The sequence below is a fragment of the Colletotrichum destructivum genome, chromosome 5 (genome assembly GCF_034447905.1).
Source record: "Colletotrichum destructivum chromosome 5, complete sequence".
NCBI lineage: Eukaryota > Fungi > Ascomycota > Sordariomycetes > Glomerellales > Glomerellaceae > Colletotrichum > Colletotrichum destructivum.
This window is the reverse complement of record NC_085900.1, coordinates 568,715-593,990: the sequence shown is the minus strand read 5'-3', so window position 1 is coordinate 593,990 and position 25,276 is coordinate 568,715. Positions and strand designations below refer to the sequence as shown.

General features: G+C 54.5%; 7 protein-coding genes across 7 annotated transcripts; 1 reads left to right on the top strand and 6 right to left on the bottom strand.

The window, feature by feature from the left end:
- Positions 1 to 1,023: 1,023 nt before the first annotated feature.
- Positions 1,024 to 3,048, bottom strand: CDEST_07771 (Putative multicopper oxidase, second cupredoxin domain, multicopper oxidase, copper-binding protein; the record flags this gene model as incomplete). Its single annotated transcript, XM_062923930.1, has 4 exons — positions 1,024 to 1,372; positions 1,452 to 2,250; positions 2,326 to 2,882; positions 2,966 to 3,048. The coding sequence occupies 4 exons, from the start codon at positions 3,046 to 3,048 to the stop codon at positions 1,024 to 1,026; spliced, it is 1,788 nt and encodes a 595-aa protein (XP_062779981.1).
- Positions 3,049 to 5,553: 2,505 nt separating this feature from the next.
- Positions 5,554 to 6,345, bottom strand: CDEST_07770 (uncharacterized protein; the record flags this gene model as incomplete). Its single annotated transcript, XM_062923929.1, has 1 exon — positions 5,554 to 6,345. The coding sequence occupies one exon, from the start codon at positions 6,343 to 6,345 to the stop codon at positions 5,839 to 5,841; it is 507 nt and encodes a 168-aa protein (XP_062779980.1). The 3' UTR covers positions 5,554 to 5,838.
- Positions 6,346 to 6,423: 78 nt separating this feature from the next.
- CDEST_07769 (uncharacterized protein) lies at positions 6,424 to 6,762 on the bottom strand (the record flags this gene model as incomplete). The annotated part of the gene is made up of 1 exon (XM_062923928.1): positions 6,424 to 6,762. One exon carries the CDS (start codon positions 6,760 to 6,762, stop codon positions 6,424 to 6,426), a length of 339 nt encoding a protein of 112 aa, XP_062779979.1.
- Positions 6,763 to 9,765: 3,003 nt separating this feature from the next.
- Positions 9,766 to 11,783, top strand: CDEST_07768 (uncharacterized protein; the record flags this gene model as incomplete). The annotated part of the gene is made up of 2 exons (XM_062923927.1): positions 9,766 to 10,252; positions 10,327 to 11,783. The coding sequence occupies 2 exons, from the start codon at positions 9,766 to 9,768 to the stop codon at positions 11,781 to 11,783; spliced, it is 1,944 nt and encodes a 647-aa protein (XP_062779978.1).
- Positions 11,784 to 12,254: 471 nt separating this feature from the next.
- Positions 12,255 to 14,134, bottom strand: CDEST_07767 (uncharacterized protein). Its single transcript, XM_062923926.1, has 6 exons — positions 13,792 to 14,134; positions 13,680 to 13,725; positions 13,402 to 13,561; positions 13,215 to 13,328; positions 13,048 to 13,133; positions 12,255 to 12,996 (listed from the first exon to the last, which is right to left on the bottom strand). The coding sequence occupies exons 1-6, from the start codon at positions 13,957 to 13,959 to the stop codon at positions 12,395 to 12,397; spliced, it is 1,176 nt and encodes a 391-aa protein (XP_062779977.1). The 5' UTR covers positions 13,960 to 14,134; the 3' UTR covers positions 12,255 to 12,394.
- An 831-nt stretch (positions 14,135 to 14,965) lies between these two features.
- Positions 14,966 to 17,148, bottom strand: CDEST_07766 (Putative choice-of-anchor B domain-containing protein). Its single transcript, XM_062923925.1, has 5 exons — positions 16,844 to 17,148; positions 16,310 to 16,744; positions 15,772 to 16,171; positions 15,480 to 15,636; positions 14,966 to 15,389 (listed from the first exon to the last, which is right to left on the bottom strand). The coding sequence occupies exons 1-5, from the start codon at positions 16,982 to 16,984 to the stop codon at positions 15,086 to 15,088; spliced, it is 1,437 nt and encodes a 478-aa protein (XP_062779976.1). The 5' UTR covers positions 16,985 to 17,148; the 3' UTR covers positions 14,966 to 15,085.
- Positions 17,149 to 19,490: 2,342 nt separating this feature from the next.
- Positions 19,491 to 22,412, bottom strand: CDEST_07765 (uncharacterized protein). The gene is made up of 4 exons (XM_062923924.1): positions 21,291 to 22,412; positions 21,112 to 21,216; positions 20,520 to 20,995; positions 19,491 to 20,355 (listed from the first exon to the last, which is right to left on the bottom strand). Exons 1-4 carry the CDS (start codon positions 21,606 to 21,608, stop codon positions 19,557 to 19,559), a joined length of 1,698 nt encoding a protein of 565 aa, XP_062779975.1. The 5' UTR covers positions 21,609 to 22,412; the 3' UTR covers positions 19,491 to 19,556.
- Positions 22,413 to 25,276: the final 2,864 nt, after the last annotated feature.

Here is a 25,276-nt window from a genome sequence, read left to right as displayed (position 1 = left end):
CGGGGAACTTTGAGGGAGCGGAAAGTCTGTCTTGATCTTCCCGTTCCCATGAAGCAGAATCTGTACGTTTTCATGTCCAGAACTGAGCATGAGCGTGTAACTCTATTGACTCCCGCCAGCGTTTCCACAGGACTGCAGGGAGGGGGAGGGCCCGAATAAACCTTGGCGGTGCATAGCAGGCGGGCGAGGGAAACGAGACGGTCTCTGGGCTCGGCCGTGAAGGTTCCGTTTGGTGGGTGCATACGCTCTCGGATGTGTCAGGCTGTCAGAGTGAGATCCTATGATATGGCCAGAAGCTAAAGTGTGGGGGGTGGACCGACCATTGGCTGATGTATCGACGCTCAAACCGAGTTTTTTTTAGTTTTTTATTAAGCGTGCGCCAGCTCTCCCTCGTGCCAGATTTGGTTGGACCTTGGCCCGAAGTTTTGCATGCCCTCCTAATGTAACCGCAGCATGTTTGATGCCGCTTGAAGAGGATTGGTCCAGAAGTGTGCGATTTGTCCGGCCGGGGCCCTCGGCCGGGATTGCGGGGCGGAGTCTCGGTTCAAAGTGGATACAGACACGGGTCATCAGACTTCTCCCCGCCGGACGGACGCACAGTTTTGCTCGTGTTTTATGGGCATTGGCCTGGCGCTTTGGAAAGAGAGAAAAGGCAAATGACGCACAAAAGTTCTCTTTCGGATTCATGCACCCGAGAAGAGAGAGTTACTAACCGCTGACTGTCTGCAAAAACTGACGGTGGACTTTGGGTTGGGTAGTATGTTTACTTCGTTATCGTCGGTCTTTTCAGTCGGAACCCACGTGCACTCACACCCAAGTCTTGGAGTTTTCCGTAATGTACAAGTGTATTCGCACTATGTTGGTTCTATCTAAAAATACCTAATTTACAGTACTATCTACTATCTCCTACCACATACTCTCCCCCCACCCCAAACAAAAGCATCCACCAAGTTCCTCAACCATTACGACTGAAAATCACAGCAGGTCAAAACCTATTATGAACAAGAACTAACGGCTAGGCCGTTACTCGCCACTGTCAATCACGTCCGGGACGTTGCCCTGGGTCCACAGCTGCCAGTCCCTGCAGGTGTCCGCGACCTTCTGCGGGATCTGGAGCTGCCTGACCTTGTCGGGCTGGACCAGCAACTGGGAGAACAGGCCGGCCGAGGCGTGCCAGGCGATGTGGCAGTGGAATGGCCACACCCCGGGGTTCTCGTTCGAGTCGAACTGCATCACCATGTGCCCGTTGGCGCGGACCAGCTGGACGTCGCGGCGCTGCGGGTTCCCGGGGTTGGTGATGGTTCCATCCCAGGTGAGGCCGTCGCCCTCGTGGAGGATGTACATGTTGAAGCCGTGCAGATGCATCGGGTGCCTAGTGGAGGGTGAGTGTGTCAGTGTCTGGTGCTCGCGGCCAAAATTTGAAGGGAGGGGGGGGGATAATGATGTCTTACGCTGCGGGGCTGTTGTTGCTGACCACCACGCGGATGCTGCCGTTGCTGGCAAAGTTTTCGACGTTCCAGTCGGCGTCAAAGGTCAGGTTGCCCTTGTTCGCCTGAAGAAGTGTCGGCTTGTTGAAGTTGCCGCGGAAGTCCTCGCCGTCGAGCGACCACTGGATGATGCCGGAGGCGTTGCGGAAGAGCTTGATCTCCATGGTCTTGGTCACGGCGGGGGCGGCCGGCTTGAGCTTCATGACGGGCTTGGTGATGGCGAGGTCGTCGTTGACGCAGGTGCCGGGGTCGGGGACGTTCCACGCGGTGCTGGTGGGAGCCTTGGTCTGGTCGGCCTGGTCGTAGTAGACGGCGGCGAGTCCGAGAGGCTGGTTGGCCAGACTGCAGCTGGTGATGTTGCTGCGCATCCAGTAGGCGCCCCTGGGGTTGTTGTTCCCGGCGTTGGCCTTGACGAGGATGTCGGTTCTCTGGCCGATTCCCAGGGTGACGACCTTGGTGTCGTAGGGCTCCACCGGGACGAAGTCGTTCGCAATGACGGTCAGGGTGTGTCCGTCGATGGAGAAGCGCTGGGTGCCCTCGGCGCCGGAGTTGATCAGGCGGAGGCGGTGGGTCTTGCCGGTCTGGAACTTGAACTTGGAGATGCCGGCATTATTGGTGCACTTTGTGTTGTCTCCAGCAGCAACCGTGGAGCAGTTGAAGTTGCCCTTGCCGTTGATGAGGTTGTTGTCGGAGAATACAAGGCCGCTTCCGCCGACCTGGAGGATATCCTCGATCAAATCAAAGTACTGCTTGTGGTACCAATCTGACGGGAGTTGTTCATTAACCGCAGTGAACTTTCAAGGAGGAGGGAGGCGAGGGGAGGTGAGGAGGTCCTTACCAGAAAGAATGACGGGCCCAAGATCAATCTCTTGCTGGGTCTTGGAAGGGCCATAGATAACCATCGGTCCAAGCAAGCCACCGGCATACTGAGACGAATAGTGAGAGTGGTACCACGTGGTGCCGTACAGCGTCGCCTGGAACCTGTAGGTGTAGGTCTTGCCGGGAGCGATGGGACACTGGGAGATGGCCGGGACTCCATCTTCCCACTGCGTGTTCTGCTGCCTGAAGCCGTGCCAGTGCAACGAGGTCCCCTCAGGGCCGTCGGTGATGTTGTTGGTGACCTTCACCTCGATCCAGTCTCCCCAGTTGGCCTCGATGGTCGGTCCCGGGTACGCCCCGTTCACCAGGAGAACCTTTCTCTCGTAGCCGTCGGGGGCAATGGTACCACGACTGATGGTGAAGTCGTAGTTGCGGGTGACCCCGGTATTGGGCCACTGTTTGTAGTAGTTGGTGCCGTCCGCAGTCAGTCCACCCCAGGGGAACCCGTTGGGCAGCGGGTTGTTTCTCATAAAGAGCGGCAGCTTGGCGGCATTCAAAGTACCAAGGGGCGACTTCCTGCAAAAAGGGGTTAGCATGATGAGGTTGCTCTCAGGTCTCGACATTTGTCCTAGAAGAGGCTGCTGCTGCGCGTGACGTACCCGTTGGTCTTGTCCTGACTCAGGGCCGCTTGGATGGAGAACAGCCAGCCAAGGACGCCTTGCATGCCTTTGATGACTACCATCTTGGCGGCTTAGCCTGTTGCTGTCAAGAAACGAATGTAGGTAGTGATCGTGTGTCAAATGTCTTCAATGAGCGACTGTTGATGAGCTGCGGAAGCCAAGAAACGAGTGAGCATGTTTGAGCTATATACACCTCTCACGTAGACCGAGCTCGGATCGGGTTATTTTCGACGCTCAGTTGACAAAACAGGCACAGTTTGGTTTGAAGCATCCCAGGTGATCATCGTTGATCCCTCCCAGCCGGACTCGGGAAGCCGATGCCGGTTGCTATGCCGAGCCCGGATGGGCTCAACCCTTTCGGCATAAGCATCAGCACTCTGCTGCATATCGACCGCGTCCATCAGCACTAGCGTATCCTGCATGGTCTAATAATGGTTCCGGAAACTAGCGTGACCCCAGTTGTCGCCGCGCTATGCCGTCTCGCCTCTCAGGTCAGGGAGCAGTTGATAGAAGCCCGAGACTATGGTAGGTTCTGTCTGTCGACGACTTTGATAGATACGAAAGGTCGTACTCGTTTTCAGTCTCGGAAACGCAGGGTCTTGAAGGTTTTGAAAGTTTGTTCGTCGGATATTCCTGTCTTCCCAAAATATTACGCTCACTTAGCAGTCCGATGTGAACCGCATCTTGGCAGAGAATGGTGACCCAACACGGCCACAGGGCCGTCGGCACCATCAGATCCCGAAGTGACGGATCCGCTTCCTTGGATGCCTTTTCAGAGTGCTGTACAGACGTTATTCAGGTAGGTGAGTCGCTATTGCAGAGCCGATGTGTGCGGATCACCAATGCGAATGGCTGGGATAGAGTTCGTGCGGTACGCTATTACGTGTACGCGGCCGCACGTTTGTGTTTTTTCCACGGGCAGTTCGAAATCCATACGGCGACTGACCCTTCGTTGTTGGAGTCCGGCCATTGGTATTTACTCTCGGATACTAACGTAGGGTAGCCGGACCATTCACGGTTCGAGATTTCTCTGATGTTCCATGTTTCTTTGCTATGTTAAAACGGGCACCTTGTGCTGGGAACCACCCATCGTTGTCAGTGCCGAGCACCGTCACGACATGCCTTTATCAACATGTCGAGCGGGTGTTGCGGCTTCGCTGGAATCGTCAGGCAGCCGAGCGAAAGGTGACTGAAGCCGGCATGGCTTTGGCTTGCGTGCGTTTTGCATCCGAGTTTTAAGGCCAGGCTATGCCAATACGGTGTCGGGAACGCACGGAAGATCGGATTGTCTCGTCAAGATATTTAAAATAAGATTTATTTCCTGCGACCTTGAACCCCCAAGCTTGTAAAGTGGGAAGGAAACATCACACCCATCATGGAAAAAATCCCGACATTGCGCTAGAAAACAAACCATGGCTGGCCCGAACTACGCTTCCCGGCACGATTCCCCTGAGCTAAGTCGCGCTGCATTGGTGGTGGCACTAAAGTGTCAAAGCATGTCTTCGCTCGGATATCTCTGGGGTGCGGAGAGAGACCCAAGGTGCCGGGAATCCGGTATATCTTCGAGGGGGCTCCTATCGAATACCAAATACCATCTTGATGCTGCTGTCGAAGTGTTCAACAACCCCGAGCGAACTTGCAGGGGTGCGTCCTTTCTCTCCAGAGCAGAGACATGCGGCACCCTAATCTTAAAGCTCGGATGAAGCCTATTTATTCGTGCGCCGAGTCGTGCGATACGACGAGCGCTTGATACGAGCGGCGGAGGCGGCTAGTGCATTCCACGGGGCTACAGGTCTTACCACCCAATGATGACGACGACTTTTGCAAACGAGTTGAGGATGGGTTATCCCAGGGTAATGACATTCGATGTCGATTTCAAACATCGGTTTATTGACATGGTGTTGCTGAGCAACGCTGGGCAACGCTGTCGCGAGATAAAGATGAAGGTCATGTTGCTTATAGCTGCCAAGATACCTTTTGAAGGAAGCTTCACACAAATCAACCCATTGTGTGTTTGCCACGTGCTATCATCATCATCAGACATAGTCATCGCCGTGGATGCCAAGAATTTTGACAGCAGAAGCTCATTAGATTGTCACGAATGAGCGCCACAGCTTCAAAGCGAGTACGCACGCCTGATGCTAAGCCTAAGCTTCGCGCGAAAGCCAAGAAATGTCACTGCAGCCCAAGGCGCCTTGGCAATTCCTTCATTTTGTACTCAGAACCGCGCCAAGTTGATTAGCAGTAGAAACAATATACTGCCCAAACGCTGGAAGTCCCAATACCAGTGAAAAAAACAAAAACCACAAAAACGTAAAAACCCCAGAGAAGCACAAAGACTCCAGCCATCGACGAACATCCAAGTCAAGTAATCAAATTTCGCTCCGAGCCATCATTCGTCATTCGTCCCGTTCATCCATTTCACATGTGCCCGTCTCATACGCCATGCTCCAGTCAAATACTCTCACAGAAAGGGGAACGCTGTTAACCCTAAGACAAAACAAGCCTTCCACTACGTCTATAAGTTAGTAACCTTCATAAGGGTCTGAATGATAACCGCCACTTACCATATCGATATCACCAAACGTGGTTCTTACCACAACATGCTCCACCTTTCCGAATCAGTGACGCCGCGCTCAAAGTCGGGTTTCCTTCTTCCAAAGGCAAACCTAGCATCGACCTCTCAAGGAGAATATCCAAGTCATGGCTTTGCCCAACGCAGAAAATATCCATTCCTTTGGTTTCCTGCAATTGAGGTTGTCCCTCTCCACAAGAACCGTAACGTACCTGCCAGTCCTGTAGTTGCTAAAGCGCAAATCACAAGCGGACTTCGTGGCGACCCTGAAGCGATCCTACTCTGTCGGGTACAGGTCACGATAGATCGCCTGGATTTCCTGGCGATCGGCGTAAGTGTCGTAGTCGACAACGCTTTGGTGCCTGTCCCAGTAGCGGAACGCCTCGTCGATGTCGGCACCACCAAAGTCCCAGTCTCCGAGGTCGTCTTCCTTGGCATCGTTGTACTGGGCGAGTCGGGCCTCGCGCTGCAGCATCTCGTCGAAGCTGATATTTGCATGCTCGAAGGATGGGAATGTCACCAGCACGTCGTCTTCGCCCTCTACAGTGGAGTACCCGCTGTCAGTGGAGACCTGAGAGACCGAAACGTGGCGGATGTGCCGCTTCGTGTCTCGGCGCTTTTCGAGTCGGCTCTCGAGAGGGTGCTTCTGTTCCAGGCTGGGGGAGCTTGTGGCCCTCTTCCTGGACTTAGGCAAGCGCTTTGAGACTCTGACCGGCGTAGGGAACGTCTCCGAACCGCTCGACTCAACGCGGGTGCTTATCTCCGCATTCTGAGATACAGCCATCCCGCTAGGGCTGCAGACAGCGCCCTTCGCCCTCAAAGAAGAAGCCTGGGTACTCTGACTATTCTCGGTACCAGATACCTAATTGGCATCGAGAACAGAACCAGAGGCCGTTGGCTGCTTCTTGGCGGTGCTGCTGAGCTCTTGTGTGAGCTCGGCCCGGGGAAGCGCCTCTTCGGTATGACCCTTGGCCGAAACACTGCCTTCTTGGACAGTGTTTCCACGCGTAAGAGAGCCACCAGATGCGACCACAATACTCTCTTCACTTGTATCTTCCTTCTTCGAGGATACAGCCAGCGCCATGTTGGTTATATTGTTGACCGGAACAGCCTTTACAAGTCGACGTCTAGGCTTGTCCTTCGAAGAGGCCGCCTTGGGAGCTTTAGCTACGATGGCAAAGAGACGACGGAAGAAACCCATTCTGCAAATGGGACTAGTTAGCAGCCTTCAGCGATGGCATGTGAAGCATATTATGTTCAAAACCGGCAAAAGGAGGGATTAGGGATGGATCAAACATACATAAGGGTGTTTGGTTGTTTTCTTGGCGGTTAGCCGTGAAAAAGGGAGACGCGGTGCGATATGGCGAACACGTTCCACAAGTAAGAATTAGCTTTGAGAAGCTATGATAATAAAGAGTAGAAAGAAACAAAACTCCTATATGAGGTTTGATGGTTGTGCAAAGTTTTGTTGATGGCGGTGCACTGTTCAGTGTGGAAGTTATTCGTGAACTGTTCAGCGTTGGTGGTTTTGAGAGAAGAAAGATAGCCAGGAGCGGGAGTCGACGAGATTAAATACTCGAGCCAGGGGACTCTTACCCTAGGTCTGCCACGGTATACACGTGAGTTAGAGGCTCAACTTCACCTCGGCTTCACCTTATGGCATCGCCATCATAACAATGTGCCCACGCGGGTGTTGTCCATGGACACGAGCCTTCAGCTTCGCACGCGATATTTGTGGTAACGGGTAGAGCCGTAACCCCTACGTCTCTCCAGTTCAAGCCCTTTTTCGTGCCTTTCGCGGAATCGGCCAATTCCTCCAAAAACGCAGTAAAAGCAAAAGTATTATACTTTTAATAAGTCACGGGGACTTGCCTAGTAACGTGATCCTGCTCCCATTTGTCTCCGCGAAGCAACGCAGTCTCACGACGTCACGATCGGGGGCGTTTCTCTTCGGCTGCAGCGTCAGAGGCGTATTCCTTCGTTTGACGAATTACCGCTGTCGATTGCTTCATTCTTCGACTTTGTGGTTCCTCGACCAATTGTCTCCCGTATCCCGTGTATCCTCCCTTAGCCTCGATGGCTCTTCCTGCTCGTCTTTTGCAGGGCACTCGATCGGAGGGTCGTGATCCTCAAGTACATGCGACCCATCCCTCCATTCGAATCTCTGCCGAGGAGGTAGTGATGAATTGCTCCAACGCCTGGTTCGAGGATGACTTCGTGGATCTGTCAACAGGCCGTTATGAGTATTGCTATGGTAGTTGTCGATGGCCTCTGTTTAGCACGACGGGGGGACGAGCCTTTGCCGTCGACCCTTTCTGTGATAAGTCTGACCTTGCCGTTCTGTGATAACCGGTGTAAGTTACCACTGATCAGTGTTGGTATATAGCTCGAAATCACAGAGGCAGTTGGTGATAGTCGGCACTTGCGGTGGTGCCGGTTATCGTAATATTGCGTGTGGTGTTTTTCTTCATAAAGGGGCGCCAGGGGCCCGAGTGACGGATGAAGATCTCCGAAAGATCGCGAAAGTCACCATCGTCGTGGAAAATACCGCAACACGCCGATCGAGAAAAGCTGCACAACGAAGGCATCATCACGGCCGCTTCGCCATTTTCATCGTTTTCGTCGAGGTCCGACTGATGTTACGGTCTGACCACTGTAGATCGGAAGCCCCGAGGACCATTGATGGCAGGTATAACAAGAATCCCGGGGGCTTCTGGCTCCCTTGGTTTGGATGACCTTGTCGTTACTGCCGACTATTGGCATGTTGCCTATCCTGGGCCATATCGACACTGTTGGTTCGTAGGGATCGGGGCTGCCAAAATGGCATATCGGAGTTAAGGTGGGCGGCCCCACTAAAGGCCACCCACCTACTTCGCAGGGCAACTGCAAGGCACCCCTGTCTATTATCCTTCCTTTCCTCATAGCTGCACCAATTGACAAAAGTGAAGTTATCACGACTTTATCGATATATCGATCCGCCTTGTGCCAACAGACACTTTGTCGTTGTAAAGCTGGGCTACTCGAATTATGGGCGAGAGATCAGTTGCTGATGCCTTCAAACCTCCATTAAGTCTGCTGCTGCGGTATTCATGGTGCTGTAGCCATTATTCAATTGACTGTATAACAGCAACCACTTGTTCTGACGTTTGGAGCGGCTACTTCAGCTTGAGAGAATCTTCTCTAGATCCATGTAATTTGACTGATTTGGTCAACGAGATTATATACTCGCTATAGGAAAAGACTGCTTATATAAAGAGTTGTACGGGCTCAACTGCTCGCACAAAATGAGATAGACCTCAACGGAATTGCAAGGCTCTATCAACTCAAGTTTCGACTCATGACTTATATACAAGAACAACGTAGCAAAACCCAATTCAAAACTTCAGTCCAGCCAACAATGAAAGGCAAACCAAACAGTGTTTCCCACCAGCAGAAAGCTTTTCGGAGTGGTGCTTTGTAAGGCTTGCAGGTTGCTTTTTGCTAAAGTACGGTGTTTACAGAGGGAAAACTCCTCTTCGTGTTACCAAAACACTCTTATGAACAAGCCAGTGGAAGAAAACCACCGCGGCAAAGCTGGACCAGTATGACAAAGGCAGTACATGGAGAGTAAGGTACGCTTCGAAGTAGCAAATATCTCAGATTTGTCGCTATCTACATTGCTCTGATCCCGCTTAGCCATGTGACAGACGAAAAGCGGCACCCAGAGAGAACTCCCTCACCTGCATCTCACCTTGGTTGTTTACCTACCTGGCCCTTGGCCCCCTTGATCTCTGCCCAGCAACCGCCGAACTACCCATAACTCCATTTCTTCCTCTCAGATACCTTCCACTAACCTTCTCCATCCACAAAAACCTTCTTCCGCTGTTCACTTTGCACCACCAAACGCGACACTTTCGCGACTGAACCACCCCATAACCAGGTGTTTGATTCCTCTCGCATCGAACCACGGGCCCCAAGTCACTTACTCGTTCATCCTTCGTGGTGCGTTCGCGCTGTGTTATCTCTAACGGTTGACAGGCTCTAGCATTAGTTGCCTCACAATAACCTGGTGGTGAACCAAAAAAACCGTGCAATCCACCCTAAGGCTTCTTTGAGAGGCACTGGTAAATCTCTCACATCCTTTTTGAAACTGCGAACTCGACGAAGACAGGAGCCTCCCTTGGCCTCCGATTTGACTTCTTCAACCCCAATAGCCACTCGAGAGATGGCGCAGTTTGGCATTTTCCATCACTGCCTAAGTCTGCTCTTTGGAAAGCAGGACGCGTTGCAGCAGGCTTCCACCGACAATACCCATCTTGACCCTCACGCGGTTCGCGTCCCTCAACTCACCTTGGGTCTCGGGGAGAACGCTTCTCAAGCTGGCAGGGCGTCTTCAGACGCGCCCACGAGACAAGAGACAGCGATTGGCCCTCTGCGGCAAGCTTGGGTCTACTCGCACTTCACCATGTCGACCTATCGACAACACGCCAGAGTCGTGACAGGCACTACTGCCGCAAAACAACAACCCGAGAAGCCTCTAAACCCCCTGCGAATGAATCCTATCATCATCGTGGCGCCTAATCACTCAGAGCATATGGTCATCGGTCAATTTGCTCTCCAGGATGACGACCAGAGGTCGCCTGTATCCTCGGAGGCGGGTGAATCTGACACCTCGAGCATCGAGGCGCCACGCAGACAGTCTGGAGGCCCAGGTATGTGATCGCCACCTATTTCCCAATTCAATCATCCTTCCCAAATGATTTCATACTGATTAACTTATTAACAGCGTGGGAGTCCGACGTCCTCTCCAACTCATTTCGGAGCTCCTCCCTTTGCCCAAACCAGTCACTGTTGACAACGGAGAGCATGTTTGGAGACGAAGACAACAAATCAGACCTTTTTGTGCCATCCAAGGACTTTGGAATCTCCGAAGACAATGGTTCGTCCGGCACGTCTCGAACATTCCATGGCTCGTACTACAACGACAACACCGCAACAATTGAACCCCTTATCCACGAAATTGATGATCTCCTTGATACTTTTGGATACCAAGGCTCTCAAGCCTTCCAGATCGACAGTCTCATGGGTTTCGACTCTCGACAAAGCGTCCATCGCTCTCAAGTTGTCGATGCGTTGGTTGTCGAGACCGACGATTATCTCGATACACTTGGAGCCCGCCAGTCGCCAGATCTGCTCGTCGACAACTTCCGTCGCAGAAAGGACTTCCTACCTTGTGCCGAGCCCCTACCTTTAAGCATCCTCAAAAAGAAGAAACCAAAATACCACGGAGGCGTCTTTTCTCACGTGTCTGCAAAGCCAAAGGGCTTGTACACCATCAAAGAAAAGGAGGCAGCGCCTCCTTGCCAAGGCTCTACTTTGTCAGACTCCCTTCGCAAGACGGCCAACAAGGACTTCCTGAACGCTTCTGCGATTCCTCAGCCGTTGCGCATCATCAAGTTGGGCAACCCAGGCGCAGTGCGTGGCCAAGGCCAGGGTTGTGGAACATGGCCCTTTCAAGATAATACGGCATCCCTGACCCATCAAGGCGCCGAGAAACTGAGACTTCAGGGGGAATACTTTGCGTCGTCTCCTGTCACTGACTCACAGCAAATTGGCCCCCTGTTCGACGAGAGCAACTTCGGCCAGCCCGTGATCCCCATGCCTACTTGTTTTTCGCCCCGGCTTACCCTGTTCTCTGAGCCCAATCCCCTGCCCTACATTGAACTTGACCCCACGCAGTCCCCTAAACTATCCTCAGTCCAAGAACATGACGCCATCAACCTGCCTCTCGCGGCGAGCGATTGGGATGAGGAGGACTCGATCTCTTTCCTCCTCGACCCGATCGATGACGAGCCGTTTCCCCGGTGCCAGAACCCGGTCTTCTACGAAAGCGCCGTCCATGCTTGGTTGGAAGACTCGATCCACCACCAGGCCCTCTACGAGGCCTCTAGTGAATCCAATGACCACGGAAGCCAAGACGATCTTGGCCTGTCAAACTCTCGAGGTGTTGATTTCAGTGCCCGCCGTCTTCCACATGTGCCACGGCCGCCTTGTTGCAGTCAGCGCGAAGTTACCCTGGGATCCGGCCATCTGTCAAAGATATATCCAGTTGAGCGTGAGGAAGAGGCTCAAGATCTGGATGAGCAGCTTCGCCTCCGGGCCCAGGCCCCTCCCTGCAGGATCTTTCTCTGGACGCTCCATCATTCCAGCCAGAATGCCGAAACCGAAGGTTTGCCTGCGTAAAGCGCCCCGAGAAGAGATGGGTCCCAGAGGCCCTAGAATTCCCACCGATGGCGTACGATCTGGGGGGCCTTGGTTGATCTGATCCTGCCCGACCACCTCCTTCGATCTCGTAACAGGCCTAGTGCTACCCTCGTCTTATGACGTAAGATTTGGACGCAAAAGAGTGATGGAAGTGATGGAATTGTGTGAAAGTCCCTTGCAATGGAGTTGATGTTCGTGGGCGAGGAGCTTGGTGAGGTTTTGAGGGGAGATGTTGCATTGAGTGACTGGGGCGGACGATCGATGGACTTTGATGCAATGTCGTTAACGCGCGTTGAGGCTGGGAAAGATCACCAGCTATGGATGTTGTTGTCATGGTTCTGTTGGATGTTCTGTGTATGCTTACGGGTGCGCTTGTTGTTTTATGACTGATGCCCTGGTAAAGACTTGAGACGGGTCTAAAAGCTCGGCGTCTAGCTATTGTTTCGTTGAGGAGCCACAAACTGTTCTCTATTATGCCACATCATGTGGTTGGGTATCAAAGACTATGCTGTGCTTTTGTCTTGTCCTGAACAATCAATCAAGTCGTTGCCACTCTTGTCCAACGGGATAATCCAAATTGAGGCTTGGCGTCAATAATGAGATATTCGATCTTGTCCGATTTCATTGTCTGTGACGCCCCTGAAACTTTCACCTTCTTCGTCGTCCTTGATGGTATCGAGAGGCGCAAGCTCCTGGTCATCAGCAGCATCACCCAACTCTAGGTCCACCGGGCTCTTACGGCCTTGCGTCCGTACAGCAGTTCCAAGTCTCGAAGTGGTCGAGTTCATCCACGCAAGAAAAGAGCCGTCCTTGAACACCCTCCTTCGCCGGCCGAACGCCGCCGTCCTGCTCCTCCTCGTACTCTCCATGGGGCCAGGGGTACGGGCCGGCGGTCGGTAGTTCCACTGCCAGAACCTGCGGGAGAACAACGGCCGAAGGATGGGGGCGTTGATGGCCATGAGCCCGACCTCGCACTCCCGGACCCCCCAGCGGTTGACCGTGATGGTCGAGGGCTCCGAGCCCAGGGTGACTGCGACGCGCATGATGGCGGCGGCGATGACGAACAAGCCCGAGCAGATGAGCACCGCGATGAACATCTTTTTGTACAGCGGCACCCGTATTTCTCTCAGGACGGGCAGGGGTAGCGAGAGGATCGCGGCATCGGTGATCACGTCTCGAGTAGATTGATACTCTTAGCACGCTCGGCGACGTCTGGGAGGGATATTTGGTGAATCGGACTCACTGAAAAACGTGGTGACGAGCAGGTTCTGGGGCTTGAAGACGCACTTTTCGCTCGGCAGCGGTCTCACTCCCCAGTTGTCAGAAAAGCTAGGGAACGTATTAGCGGGTGGAGGGTAGGAGGGGAGAGAGAGGGCTCGTGGAAGCTTCCGCGTCCTCCTCGAGACTCACGGCAAACAGCTGAATGTTATGGTGCCAACCACGGCCAAGTAGGATGCTATCGTGAACCAAGTCAGGTATCTCAGAACCTTGGCGTTCTGCCAAAGATCAAAGGTCAAGCGTTTGCTGGCACACATAAGTATCAAATGTGACACAAATATTTGGGGATAAAGAGGAGGTCGGTCTTCTGCCTGCTTACTAGAAGAAGAGCAGGGTGGCTTTCAGAGACCAGAGGTAAGCCGTGTAGGAGTACCACGCCACCTGCTGGAACTTGGAGCCCTGGACGAGGCGGACAACTTCTTCGTTGGACAAGACGCTGATCTGTGCAGCCGTGAGATCCACGTTGCTTCCATACCGATCTGGAGACAGTCAACCGTCAGCCCTTCTCCTTGAAGGGGGCTCTTCTAATGCATTGTAACATCATACGGTAGTCCCTCCCCGAATGTTCAAGGCAGCCACTTCAGGGTTCTTACTTACAGACCAGGTCGACCATGACGAAACAGAGGGTGTAAAGAAACAAGGTCTAAGGTGGACAAGAGCGTGTTAGAAAGATGCCAATCTTCAGCGGTTTTGGGCTGTTTCAGCGTACGACGAGCATCGTGTAGTCATCGCCCTTGAGCCCCGCCGGCCCAACCATGCGCAGCCTCACGACGAATCTCAGGAAGATGACGACGGCCCCGGCGGCGAACCAGGCCCATATCTCATACAGGAACCTGGCGTCGCGCTTCAGCATGCCATCCAGCTGACCGGTCGCCATGCTTCCCTGCCGTCGGTGTTCCCGCCGGTTTGTCGGTCTGATCGGTGATCATGGGCGTTCCGATTCGGATGTCTGCCCGTACAGCAATGGGCCGATATGTCTATGGTGTTGCTGGGTCGTACGTAGGTAGCTAGTCGTTGGGTGTGAGAAGCAGGGGCTGTCTGGAAGAAGGCCACCTCACCTCACACAGTCGGGCGCAGCACACTCGCCGGCCGCCCACACCCCGCTCGAGGCTTCTGACCTCGCCGACTGATCCGATATTTCGGTGCGTTGGCAGGGGCCGAGCGCTCGTCCCGCGTAGCCGGCGCTGCTGGCTGAACTCTACTGGCAACGTCAGGTCAATTTTCTCTACACAATGAATGACTCGTGTAGCGTTTCATAGCCTCAACTCTGTTAGCCAGCTTAGTCGCAGTGTGGCGATGCGTCCAACGTCAACACATCGCATCTCGATGACGGCAAAGCTGCTGGAAGCTGGGTTGGATCTGTTTCTGGGCATATCCATCAACGGCTGGAAGTGGTGCTGGAAGCTCATAGGGCCAGTCAGCCAGCCAGCTCTTTGTTGCAACTAGGCACTATACCAAACTTTTCCGGAGTCCGTAACTGTGCGTCTCCCCGCATTCCACGGACACACGACGCTGTGATTTGGGTCGAGACTTCACTTGGGTTGGCATAATGGATGGGGTCGGGACGTTTGTATATACTGACAACTCGACTTTAAAGGCCTATAACACATACGCGTGTACAAAACCGACTGCGAAGTGCCGACAGGTTTCATGATCAATCGGTGGGGACGTCACGAATCGTGTAGTGGCCTGCGTCGATTGCGGATTAAGCTTATTTTATCAAGTCAAAGCTCCCACGATCAGGTCATTGCGTTAAATCACCTTACGTATGGGAATGAGGGCTCAGGGTGCAAGTCACATGCCTGTCCACAGCCCTAGAATGAAGGGCAAAAGCCATTTGATCGTTGTTTTCATCATTTTTCGTAACGAACACTCAAGAGACCAAGTTGGAGGGCCAACCCTTTACGGCTTGACTCATGCTAATACACACAAGATCCCTTGTCCATCCAGCACCGGGCTCATCCCGCCTCAACTCGACCTTCTGTCTACGGACCGCTTCTACTTCAAGCGGCGCGCTTCACGACAAAGGCGCCGCGCTCAATGGTGTTGACGAGGATGTGGCCGCTCTTGAAGTAAGGGTAGTGGCTCCAGGTGCCGACGAAGTCGATGGATCCGCCCCTGGGCTCGTTGTCGTTCTCCGGGTAGATGTCGAAGAAGCCGACCTCGGAGACCTTGCTGCCGGTGGGGTCCTCGGGCAGGGAGGAGACGTCGAGGATGCGGAGGCCGGAGCCGTAGTTGCTCTGGAAGGCGAGGCCGTCGATGACGAACTGGTTGTGGTCGATGCCGTAGGCCTCGCTGCGGTAGAAGCTGTGCGGGAGTAGGGGTAAGGGGTCAGTGCCTGGATAAGATAGATTTACGGAGGAGAACCGGAAAGGGGGAGGGGACGAGATCGCTTACCCGGTCTGCTTGGGGTTCTCGAGACTCCTAATGTCCCAGAAGTAGGTGATGGGGTAGCCGGACGCCGCGGGGCCGGTGGCGTCGACCTCATCGTATTCGTCGTCGAGCACGAGGAACTCCTGCCACTCGGTGTTGGTAACCCAACCCTGGTGGGTGTCTGCGCCGATCTCGGTCAGCAATGATGATTTGCCTGCGGGAGAGAGAGAGAGAGAGAGAGAGATGGGGGCGCTTTGCGTGTGTGCCGCACAAACCAAACTCTGTCAGCACCACGGGGGAGGAGGGGACGACTCACAGCTGGCACCCTCGTACGAGGTGCGGGAGATGATGTTGGTCTCGTTCTTGTTGGTGACATCGTAGATGGTCAGGGTATCCTCGTTGTAGCCGTAGCAGATGTCGCGGCCAAAGTACTTCTCGTCGGGCCCGCGGTAGACGAGGCACTGGGCGTCGTGGACGTAGCCGTCGCCGGCGGCGCACCCGGGCGACGTCGGCTTGGACGGGTCGCTCAGGTCGATGAAGATGAGGCCGGAGCGGCAGGCGCTGGAGCGCGGCTGGGCGCCGACGGCGACGGCGTACTGCTTCTCCTCGTTGACGACGATGTTGTGCGTCGACCCGGCGGGAAGGCCATTCCACCAGCCCGTCAGGTCGCGCTGGTTGCTGAAGGTGACGGGACTCGCGGGGTCGATGTCCAGCAGCTTTCACGAAGAGTCAGTATCTATATATATATTTATATATGTATACAAATATGTGTTATGAATTTGTCTCCACCAAGAGAGTCTGGGAACTTTCAAAGATTTCAAACACCGGGGGAGAGGGGGGCCTTCAAAACTAACCTTGGTCAGGTCAAAGATCTGGACGCCGTGACGAGAGGCCTCGCTGCCGATGACGACGTAGTTCTTGTACCCGCGCAGCTCGCGCCAGATGGACTGGGTCGAGTACTGGGGCAGGCGGCCGAGGTAGACGAGCTTGCCGTCGGCGGTGATCTCGGCGAAGGCGGCGCCGTCGGCCTGGGCGATGATGGCGAACTCGCGGCCGTCGGGGCTCGTCCAGCCCCAGGACGAGGACCCTTGGCCGGCGCGGGACCCGAGGTCGGCGTGGCTCTTGAAGTCGTAGAAGTCGACCTTGTTGCACTTGAAGGTGTTGTTGGGGTCGCCGGGGACGACGGCGGCGACGCCGTCGACGCAGGCGACGGGGCCCTCCTCGGCGAGGCGGCTCCGGTAGGCGGTGGAATCCATCTCTCCGCTCTCGATCTGGCGGTCCCATGATGCCTGTACGTGCGGGCCAGAAGTGTTAGAGAAGGGGGGTGATTTGGGGGGTTATTTGTTTGTGTGTGTGTGTGTGTGTGTGAGTTATCGAGAACTGCGTACCTTCTTACGGGCCATGATGTCCTTGTGGATGACGCCGCTGTCGTAGATCTCGGAGACGAGCTCACTAGGGGCGATCTCCTTGGCCGAGACGCCGGAGAGCAGCGCCGACACGGCCAGGGTTGCCAAGGTGGTGGCCTTCATCTTGAAGTGGTTCGAGAGGTGTTCCTGGGGGGGTGGTAGTTGTCCAAGTAATAAAACAGTTGTCCAAACAGTAGAACAGTCGTCAAAGTAGGGACAGGAGACAAAGAATGACGGTGGAACCACAACAACAATCACTTTGCGAGTCTCTAGGAGCGGGAGAGAGGTGCAGATCCAAGGGAGTCTCAGCTGCTCGGGCGAGAAAACACGCCTCTTTTATCCTGTTCCCGTCATGACTTGGCGTTGGCTTCTTCTCCCCCCCCCTCTTCCGCGTGTACACTTGACTGGCCATATGGGGCACCATTGTTTCTGCTTCCCTCACGACCCCCTACCGCTGCTGCTGCTGCTGCTGCTGCTCCTCCCCAGGTCAAAAAGCATGGTTTATTTTCTCTGGACTATTTCTTCGTCCTGCTGGAAACAGAAGGTCGACACAGACGACGAAATGGAAGGTGGGAGCCGCCGCCACAAAAAATAACAAATAACAACGGTGTACAACGGTGTCTGTCCAATGTGACGATGTCGCGATGCGGAGCACGACTGCCCGAAGAAGCAGGTGTCTATCGGACGTGGCCCGCTCGGCACTCGATATCACGAATCAGCGGCTCCGAGGCCCCGGCCCGGCAGTCCACCATCCTTCGCCGCTGCAATTTGCCTGCATACCCGCTTCGGGCTTGGCGGACAGGCATCTTTAGGGGGGGGGGTAGTAAGGAGGACGATGACTGGGCGGGTACACACATCAATCGAGAGGGGTTTACAGAGGGAACTTGTACCTGTAAAGAGCGCCGAGAGGTAAATCGTATCGGACGGGCATCCGCGAGCGTCATGTGTTGCCAAGCGCGCGCGTTGTAACGCTCCCGCATATCGAGCCAGCATCACCGCCAGGCGGTGCCAAGTCACCGTCGTCATCCCGAGCTCGCGCGCCGATTCACCTTCTCGAAAGAATCATCTTGGGTGGCATCTGGTGGATGGCGTCAAGAGATTGCGTTTGTGCGAGATAGGAGGGAGAGAGAGGGGGGGGGGGGGGAGAGTCGGTCAAAGTGCCGCATGGCCGCGGCCACGGGGCTTGGAGATGAAGCCAGTAACTCCGCGCCAATCGCATTCGCGGTATACGTACTTCCAATTGAAAGACAATCAAGATCCGTGTTACCCGGCTGTTTCTGGGTTTTGTGTCGGCCCGTGGAAGAATCCCAACCGCTATGGAGAAATGATTATCACGGCGTAGGCCCCTCCCCCAGTGCATAATGCTTACCACAACTCTCTTTAACAGTTGCAAAATGACACTGAATAGCAGCCCTTGCCACGGACTACCTGTGTTTACTCGCTAGTTGTTGCCAAAGACTGAAAAGTGCTTGAGTCGGAGAACTAGAGATGACTCAACTCTCATGTCCGACTTGTCCCGACTTGTTTCGGGGAACAGCCGTGAACAACAAGTTGCAGCATCGCCAATAAACTCAGAACAACAAACAAAAAAAATAAAACACGTCTACTTGACGAAAAGCCCATCTCTCCCTTGTTCAATCCACGACCGAGGCTCTCATGCCGGTGATATTCTTCCTTTGCGTCGCGCCGTCTGGACCCACCACACTGTAAGCCCCCGCCGAATAAGGTCCGGCATCTGGAGACCTGGGAGAGGATCGAGTTCCTGAACTAGAAAACTTGCTCAACCTTAAGACGACTTCACGCCAGCGATGGAAAAACAAGGGGGGGAGGGGGCGTTCGGCCTCGGCGTGCATGGAAACGCTGCTTGTGAGCATGCGCGATGGAAGATTGGCCGTTGCATTTGCATGTCAGCCACCCAGAACCGATGCTGCAAAGCGCAAGCTGCTGCTTGGAAACCATGTAAATGTCCGACGCAAATGTCCTCTTGAGGAATGGTAAGGGGCCGCCGTCCTAGGTTACCTTGGATCTGGTTTTTTTCTATAAAGACCTTGGATCCCCAGTCGGCACGGCCTCCTCTGCCACCGTACTTGGGGCTGTGTTGCGAATAGAATAAATGCCCAGTTTGCGAGCATCTTGAAAGACTATGAAAGCGCTTCCAACACGGTTTGGAGCCGAGAAGATCCCAACTGTCTCTTCACTTTGGAAAAACGAACGCAATGTCACCCCCAACTCCCCTCTTTGGCATTTGCTGTAATGAATCTTTGCCCTGGTTGAACAAGTCCTCCGGATGAGAAAGTCTCAAAGAGGCTGCGGCCGGAGCCAAAGCCGGGGGGGGGGGGAGGTGGTGTTCCTCTCTCAATTACACTATCGATGCGGTCGTTATCCACGATTACTACTACAACTACTACTGCTACTTCCATCCCGTCTCCAGATGTAATACAATGAATTCGCTTTCGTTGTCGCTGGCAACCCGACCATGCGTGTGCGTGCTGTCTATATCGTCCATCTCCCCTCAGCATGCGTTGCCCCCCAACGCCGCCGGTCCGCAACAATCTCATCCCGCGAGATCTGGGTATCTTCCTTTTTGTTCCCCCCCCTTTTTCTCCTCCTCCCACTCCTTCTCTCCTTTTTTGCGGAAAAAGAAAAACCCCCCTCGGTTTAAAAACCAAAGAACCCGACACGCCCGCTCTCTCTTTCAAACGTGCTTCAGGCTCCCCCAGTCCGACGACGAGTGCGTCCTCAGCTCGAGCCGAGGCGGCCCGCCGTCTTCCGGTATGGACGGCAGCCGGCCCCGGGGCACCGTCCCCTCCCAGGCGGCCTCCCAGGACTTCCTCGCCTCGATCTCGTGGCGCTGCCAGTTCGGTGCGCCCCCTCTCCCGGATCCCCGGCCGGAAGAGCCCTCGGCCCCCGGTGCGAGCCACCCCTCGCGTCGGCCGTCGATCGAGTTCGCCCGGGGATTGAAGACCCAGTCGTCGTGGGTGTTGTTGTTGTCGTTGTCGATGTCGTTGTTTTTGTTGTTGTTGTTGTTGTTGTTGTTGTTGTTGTTGTTGTTGTTGTTGTTGTTGTTGTTGTTGTTGTTGTTGTTGTTGTTGTTGTTGTTGTTGTTGTTGTTGTTGTTGTTGTTGTTGTTGTCGTCGTCGTTGCCGTTGTCGTCGTTGTTGTTCGGCTCGCTCTGGACCTCCAAGTCCTCTTTGGGCGCCGTCGTCCCCATCGGCTGGCCGGTCAGGATCGCCAGCTCCGTCTCGAAGTTGGTTCGGTATTTCGGGCTGGGCTCCCGCTCCGACATGGCGGCCTCGGTGCGAGTCGATCTCGTCTGCCTCTTCGTTGTCATGATGCTCCACATGTACGACGAGTGCGTGGGCTTCGGTCGGACTTTGTGTGCCGTTCGCGGGAGGTTGCCCGTCGGCTTCGGCTCGTTTCTTCGTATGCGTTCGTAGAGGATGTTGGTCGACGGCAGACACGCGCAGATGACGCCAATCACAATCTCCAGTGCCCTATTTTTTTTGCAACGCCTCGATTGTCAGCTTGCTGAAGAACCGGGGTTTGGGGGTGGGTTTTTTTTTGGATGTAGAACGGAAACGAACGTCTTCCTTCATCCCTCATCCCCCCCCCCCCCCTCTCTCTCCTCGCGCGCGCGCGTCTCCCAAGTACAACTTACGTTACAATGTCCAGCACAACAAAATCGGCCGTCACGTCGGTGGACCCGAGGAACTGTACGACGAGGTACATGCGGAAGACGGTCACGGCCGTCGCGATGCCCCCCGCGCCGAGGAGCGTCAGGATCTTGAGCTTCTTCCGCAGGGGCATGCGCAGGCCCCAGAGCAGCGGGATCGGGATGGCGAGGATGGCGAAGTCGGTGATGATGGCCAGGCTCAGGTCGGCGATGAAGACCTTGCGCTGGTTCAGGCACGTGGGGTTCGGCGTCTTGGGGTCCCAAAAGGCCGAGATCGGCAGGCAGATGATGACCTTGATCGTCTGCAGGGGAATGTAGCAGACGAGGAGGATGACGATGAAGATGCGGATGCCGCGCGAGGTCCGCTCGTGGACCTCAAAGACGCGTGCTTCAAAGAGAAGCAGCGTTACTTTTGTGAAATAGGCCGCCGGGATGTAGACGATGGAACTTGCGTAGAGCCACTACCCAAAGACCGCGTCAGCTTTCTCTGTCCGTATGTCTGTCTGTCCATCTTTCTCTCTCTCTCTCTCTCTCTCTCTATTCGTCTGGTTGCTGCGACGACTGGAGTACGTCTTACCCGCATCACTTCCTTGTACGACTCTTTGGTCAGCTCCCAGGCATGATACCCTTCGCCGTAATGCGCCATGATAAACACCGTCGCAATGTATAACATGATGAGAGCCTGCTACGGTCAGTATTGCGGGTTCTCGCCTCCGAAGCAAACCGGGGGATGTTCCGCAAGACGTTCAAACTCACATACGAAAGCACACATGTGTCTGGTAACATGTCTAGGTCAGTCTCAATTGTCTCAATGTTGTGTTGGCCGTCTTCATCCCTCCAACCCCCGACGCGATGGCCCTTCATAGGAATATACATACAGTCTTCTGGCAAGAGCGGAGTTGTCAAGGAGAACTTCACGTATGTCCTGATCCCGATAAACAGCGTCGTGACGGCGACCATGACGCTCATCGAGGCAACGTTCAGCGTCCATCCGGCGTCCCGAGGGTTCTCGAAGTTGGGGATGACGCCCGGCGGGGCGGGGAACGCCCCTACCGGGCTCGTGTCGTTGCTCATTGCGTCCTCGTTCGCTCTACATGAGCCATGAGCCGTACGAGGAGGCTCATCGCTTCACGGTCGGGTGGTAACTTTGTCCTTCTTTTTTTTGTCTCCTTTTGTCCTTTCTTTCTTTCTGCCTTTCCTTCTTCTCCCTTCTTTTTTTCTGTGTGTGTGTCGCAGGAGGAAAACTTTGTCTTTGGCAAATACGGGAGTCGACCAGAAAGAAAAAAGAAAAAATCCTGAATATCCTTCTCGACGGCGATCGAGGCCCCGAGTTAAAGGCTGCTAGCAACACTCAGCACAGCAGCACGGGACGGGACGGCCTCCCAAGACGCTAAATAAAAAGGATGACCCTTAAGCCTGTCGACATAAAAAGAGGAGTGGACGCGTCCCCGTGTACTGGTCCCTGACTCGCCCTCAGGCTCCCTTTACCCCTGGATAGAGTTCGTCGAGTGTTGGGCGGTCGGACATTATCATGGATGGTCGAGGCGCAACGCAAGCCTGGCGCGGTGGGGTGATGAACAACGGGCGAAACTCTGACGACTCCCAAGAGTCCCAGGTGACACGAGGTAATCCTGGCGGCAGTGGACTGTGAGAGGTGTGAGAGGTGTGAGAGGCGGGAGGAGGAGAAGGCGGTATACATTGTAGGGCACTCGGAGAGAATTACGCAAATACTCGATGAGAAGAAAGTAGGCGCCCTTTCATCCTCGTCTAACCCCTCAGCTAGCAGGAAGCTATGGGCTCCGAGCAAATGATTCAGGGACGACTCAAGGCGGCGCTTGCTTACCGAATCTGATTTTGGTCTGGAAGACATTTCCCGGGTTTTGTGTGTTGGAGTGCTTACTCTGAGGTCACAGCGAGCTGGGCCTGCCTACATCATACAACCGGTAGTACAGACTACTGGAACTAACTAGCGATCGTAGGGCAAACCTGAAATGGTGAAAATCCTAATCAAGGGGCAGCAGGGGTGCGGTGCCCTACGGGTGTGGAAATTGGTATGCCTTTGGGGGGGGGGGGGCAAGTAACCAAAGCCTTGCTTGCTTGCTCGAGAGAAAGTGAGAGAGAGAGGGGGGGAGGACCACCACGAAAGAGGCTTGGAGGCGCAGCGGCCGGTGGCATGTAAAGAGACGGCTGGTGACATGCCTTTTTTAGTTTGGCCCTGATCCAAAAGCGTTCTAGAAACCTTGCGGATCGCCCGTTCCGGGGACACTCCAGTCGGGACTTTCTCCTGACAGTGCTCTGTCTGTATTCGTATATCGTACATCGTACGGAGCGTTTCTCGAAGGTTTCGGGTACGGGGTTGTCTTGTCTGTGTGTACGATGTATGTACAGATGCTACGGTTTTGGCCTGCAATGGATGCCGGTTTCCACCATTGACAGTCTCTGCTTACGCCCCCTTCGTGTCACTTTATCGTCCGCCTTAAGGCACGCCAAACAACGGCTTTATTCTTTGTTGGTTGCGCTGGCGGGGGGTTTTTACCTAGTGGTTTTACAAACTTCAGCTACAGCAGGCCATGTGGGGGAAAACAAAAGGGAGAGAGGTGAGGAGAAACGAAAGCGAGAGCGACCTTGGGAAAAGAGAGTGAGAGGAGAAGCCAAGAACAAAAGACATGTAACCCGTCGGCCGAGGGAACGAACGATTCACCTTTTGATCCTACAACCTCGGTACACTGCTGCTTACCGTCTGTGCCACGTTGTCTCAGCGCGCCAAAAACAACAACAAGCGTCACGGCTTCAAGATATAGGAACTCCGCCCCTACGTCCATCTCCAGTCCCATCCAACGCGTCGCCCATCTTCGACGCGCTTAGCAGCCCAACCCCAAGTCGAGCAGCGCTTGACCCTGGCACGGATTCTGTCCGTATCGCGGGTACTGCGGAATTTGGGCAAAACTCTCTTTGTTCGATTCGATTCGCTTTCGTTGTCGGGCACCTCCAATCTGAGCCAAGGTTGAACTCTATCTGCACAACCTTGGACTGCATTTGGCGTTGGCGATTGGCTTTTCACACGACGAGCTGCATTGCCCCATGAATATGTTACTTTTTGTTTTCTCCCTCTTCATCCTGTCCCCCCACCCCCCCCTCTCGACATAGAGCCTAGCTGCCGATGCAGAGGGAAGGTCTAAAGAGCCTTGGAGGGATCCCACCGATTCCGGTGCGGAGGAAAGGCAACTCTGTTGGGTTATCGACGGAGGTATAGATGGACTCCGACGCGTCCGAATTGATTCGACGAACATGAACCCTGCAAGCGGGAACGGTCCTACTGCTGCCGGCCGTGACTATCAAGTTCAAGCTGGAGTGCTGCCGCGTGCTATGATGATGATTGATGAATCAAAGTCACGCAGCCCGGGCCTCCCTTGGTTTGCCTCGGCTAGGTCCAACTAATACAAATACGCAATATCTCGCCCGTTGGGTGTCTGTCTGTCCTCCCCCCTGCCCTGCAGGCCGCGACCCGGTTGCCCGAACGAACCTTGTTTGATGGACACGACCAATTGCCGTTGCAGGAGAAGACGCCGAACCTTGACCTGGAATCAAGAAACAAAACAGCCTTTTTTCGGCCTTCGTCTCGGCCGTTCTCGGCTCCTCCGCCCCGCCCCCTCCGCGGGAGGGCGGGAGGGCCACCCAGCTGGGATGTGCCCGCCGAATCTGCAATCTGCGATGCGATGCTGAGAGAACCACAACCTTTGGACGGCACCAGAGATATTCGCCTAAGTAGGTACTTCGTAGTTGTTTGTGTGTGTGTGTGTGTGTGTACGCGGTTGAGAGTTAACCCATACGCCCGCTGCTTGCCGCCGGCGGGTGGCGATGAAAGTTAGTGCTACCAGCGCGTACGTGATTGAACATTGCCCCTTTTCGATGGCTTTCTACTCTGGTCGCAGGCAAAAGAAAGGTTTGTTCCCGAGTGGTCGGGTATCGTAGACTGTAAAGTTGTACACCAAACCCATGTCCACCATACCCAACTCGGCGACCGTACGACGACATCTAGCTGCTCACGCACGTCTTCAGTTCTCTTTTTCTCAGATGTGGTCGCCGGCTCGATCTGACAACAAGGGCCAGGGTCAGGGCCAGGGCCAGTCACAGCCCCAAGCCTTGCACGATACCCTGTTGTGACCGGCAGGCAGAAGTTACCGTATTCAAGCAGAAACTCGCTCCTTTTGGCCTGTGTCGTTTCCTCGTCATACTGATTTCATTCGAGATTAATGGGTATACTTGGGCATGATATAATGTAAGAGCGTATTTGGTCGCGCAGAGACCGAGGGCTAGACCGGGAGAGAGAGAGAGAGAGAGAGAGAGAGTTAACCCACGCCGTTTGCCGTCTTGTGTGGCCTACGATGCGGCCGTGTAAGCCTCAAGCCGAGCCCGATCTTGGACGCGCAGCCTGACCTGTCAAACACGATGAGTGTGAATGATCGGCGGTTGTATCTTGAAAGGCGATCGAGGTTGCCGGCCACGTATTTCAAAGAGTTCCGCGGACGACATGTTTCACAGATCTACTCCAATTTCTGTTTGGCGGGCTTCGGCAACTAGTCCATCCGATGGTTCCTAGGGATCGCGCAATGTGAACAAGGCTCTACCTTGTTTCCCGATGGTTTCCATACCTACCCAACTCCGTCGCATTCGCAATCTCGAATATGGGTGTCAAATGCCAGTAGCGTAAAGTCAGAGAACCAACAACAGCGCAGGTGATA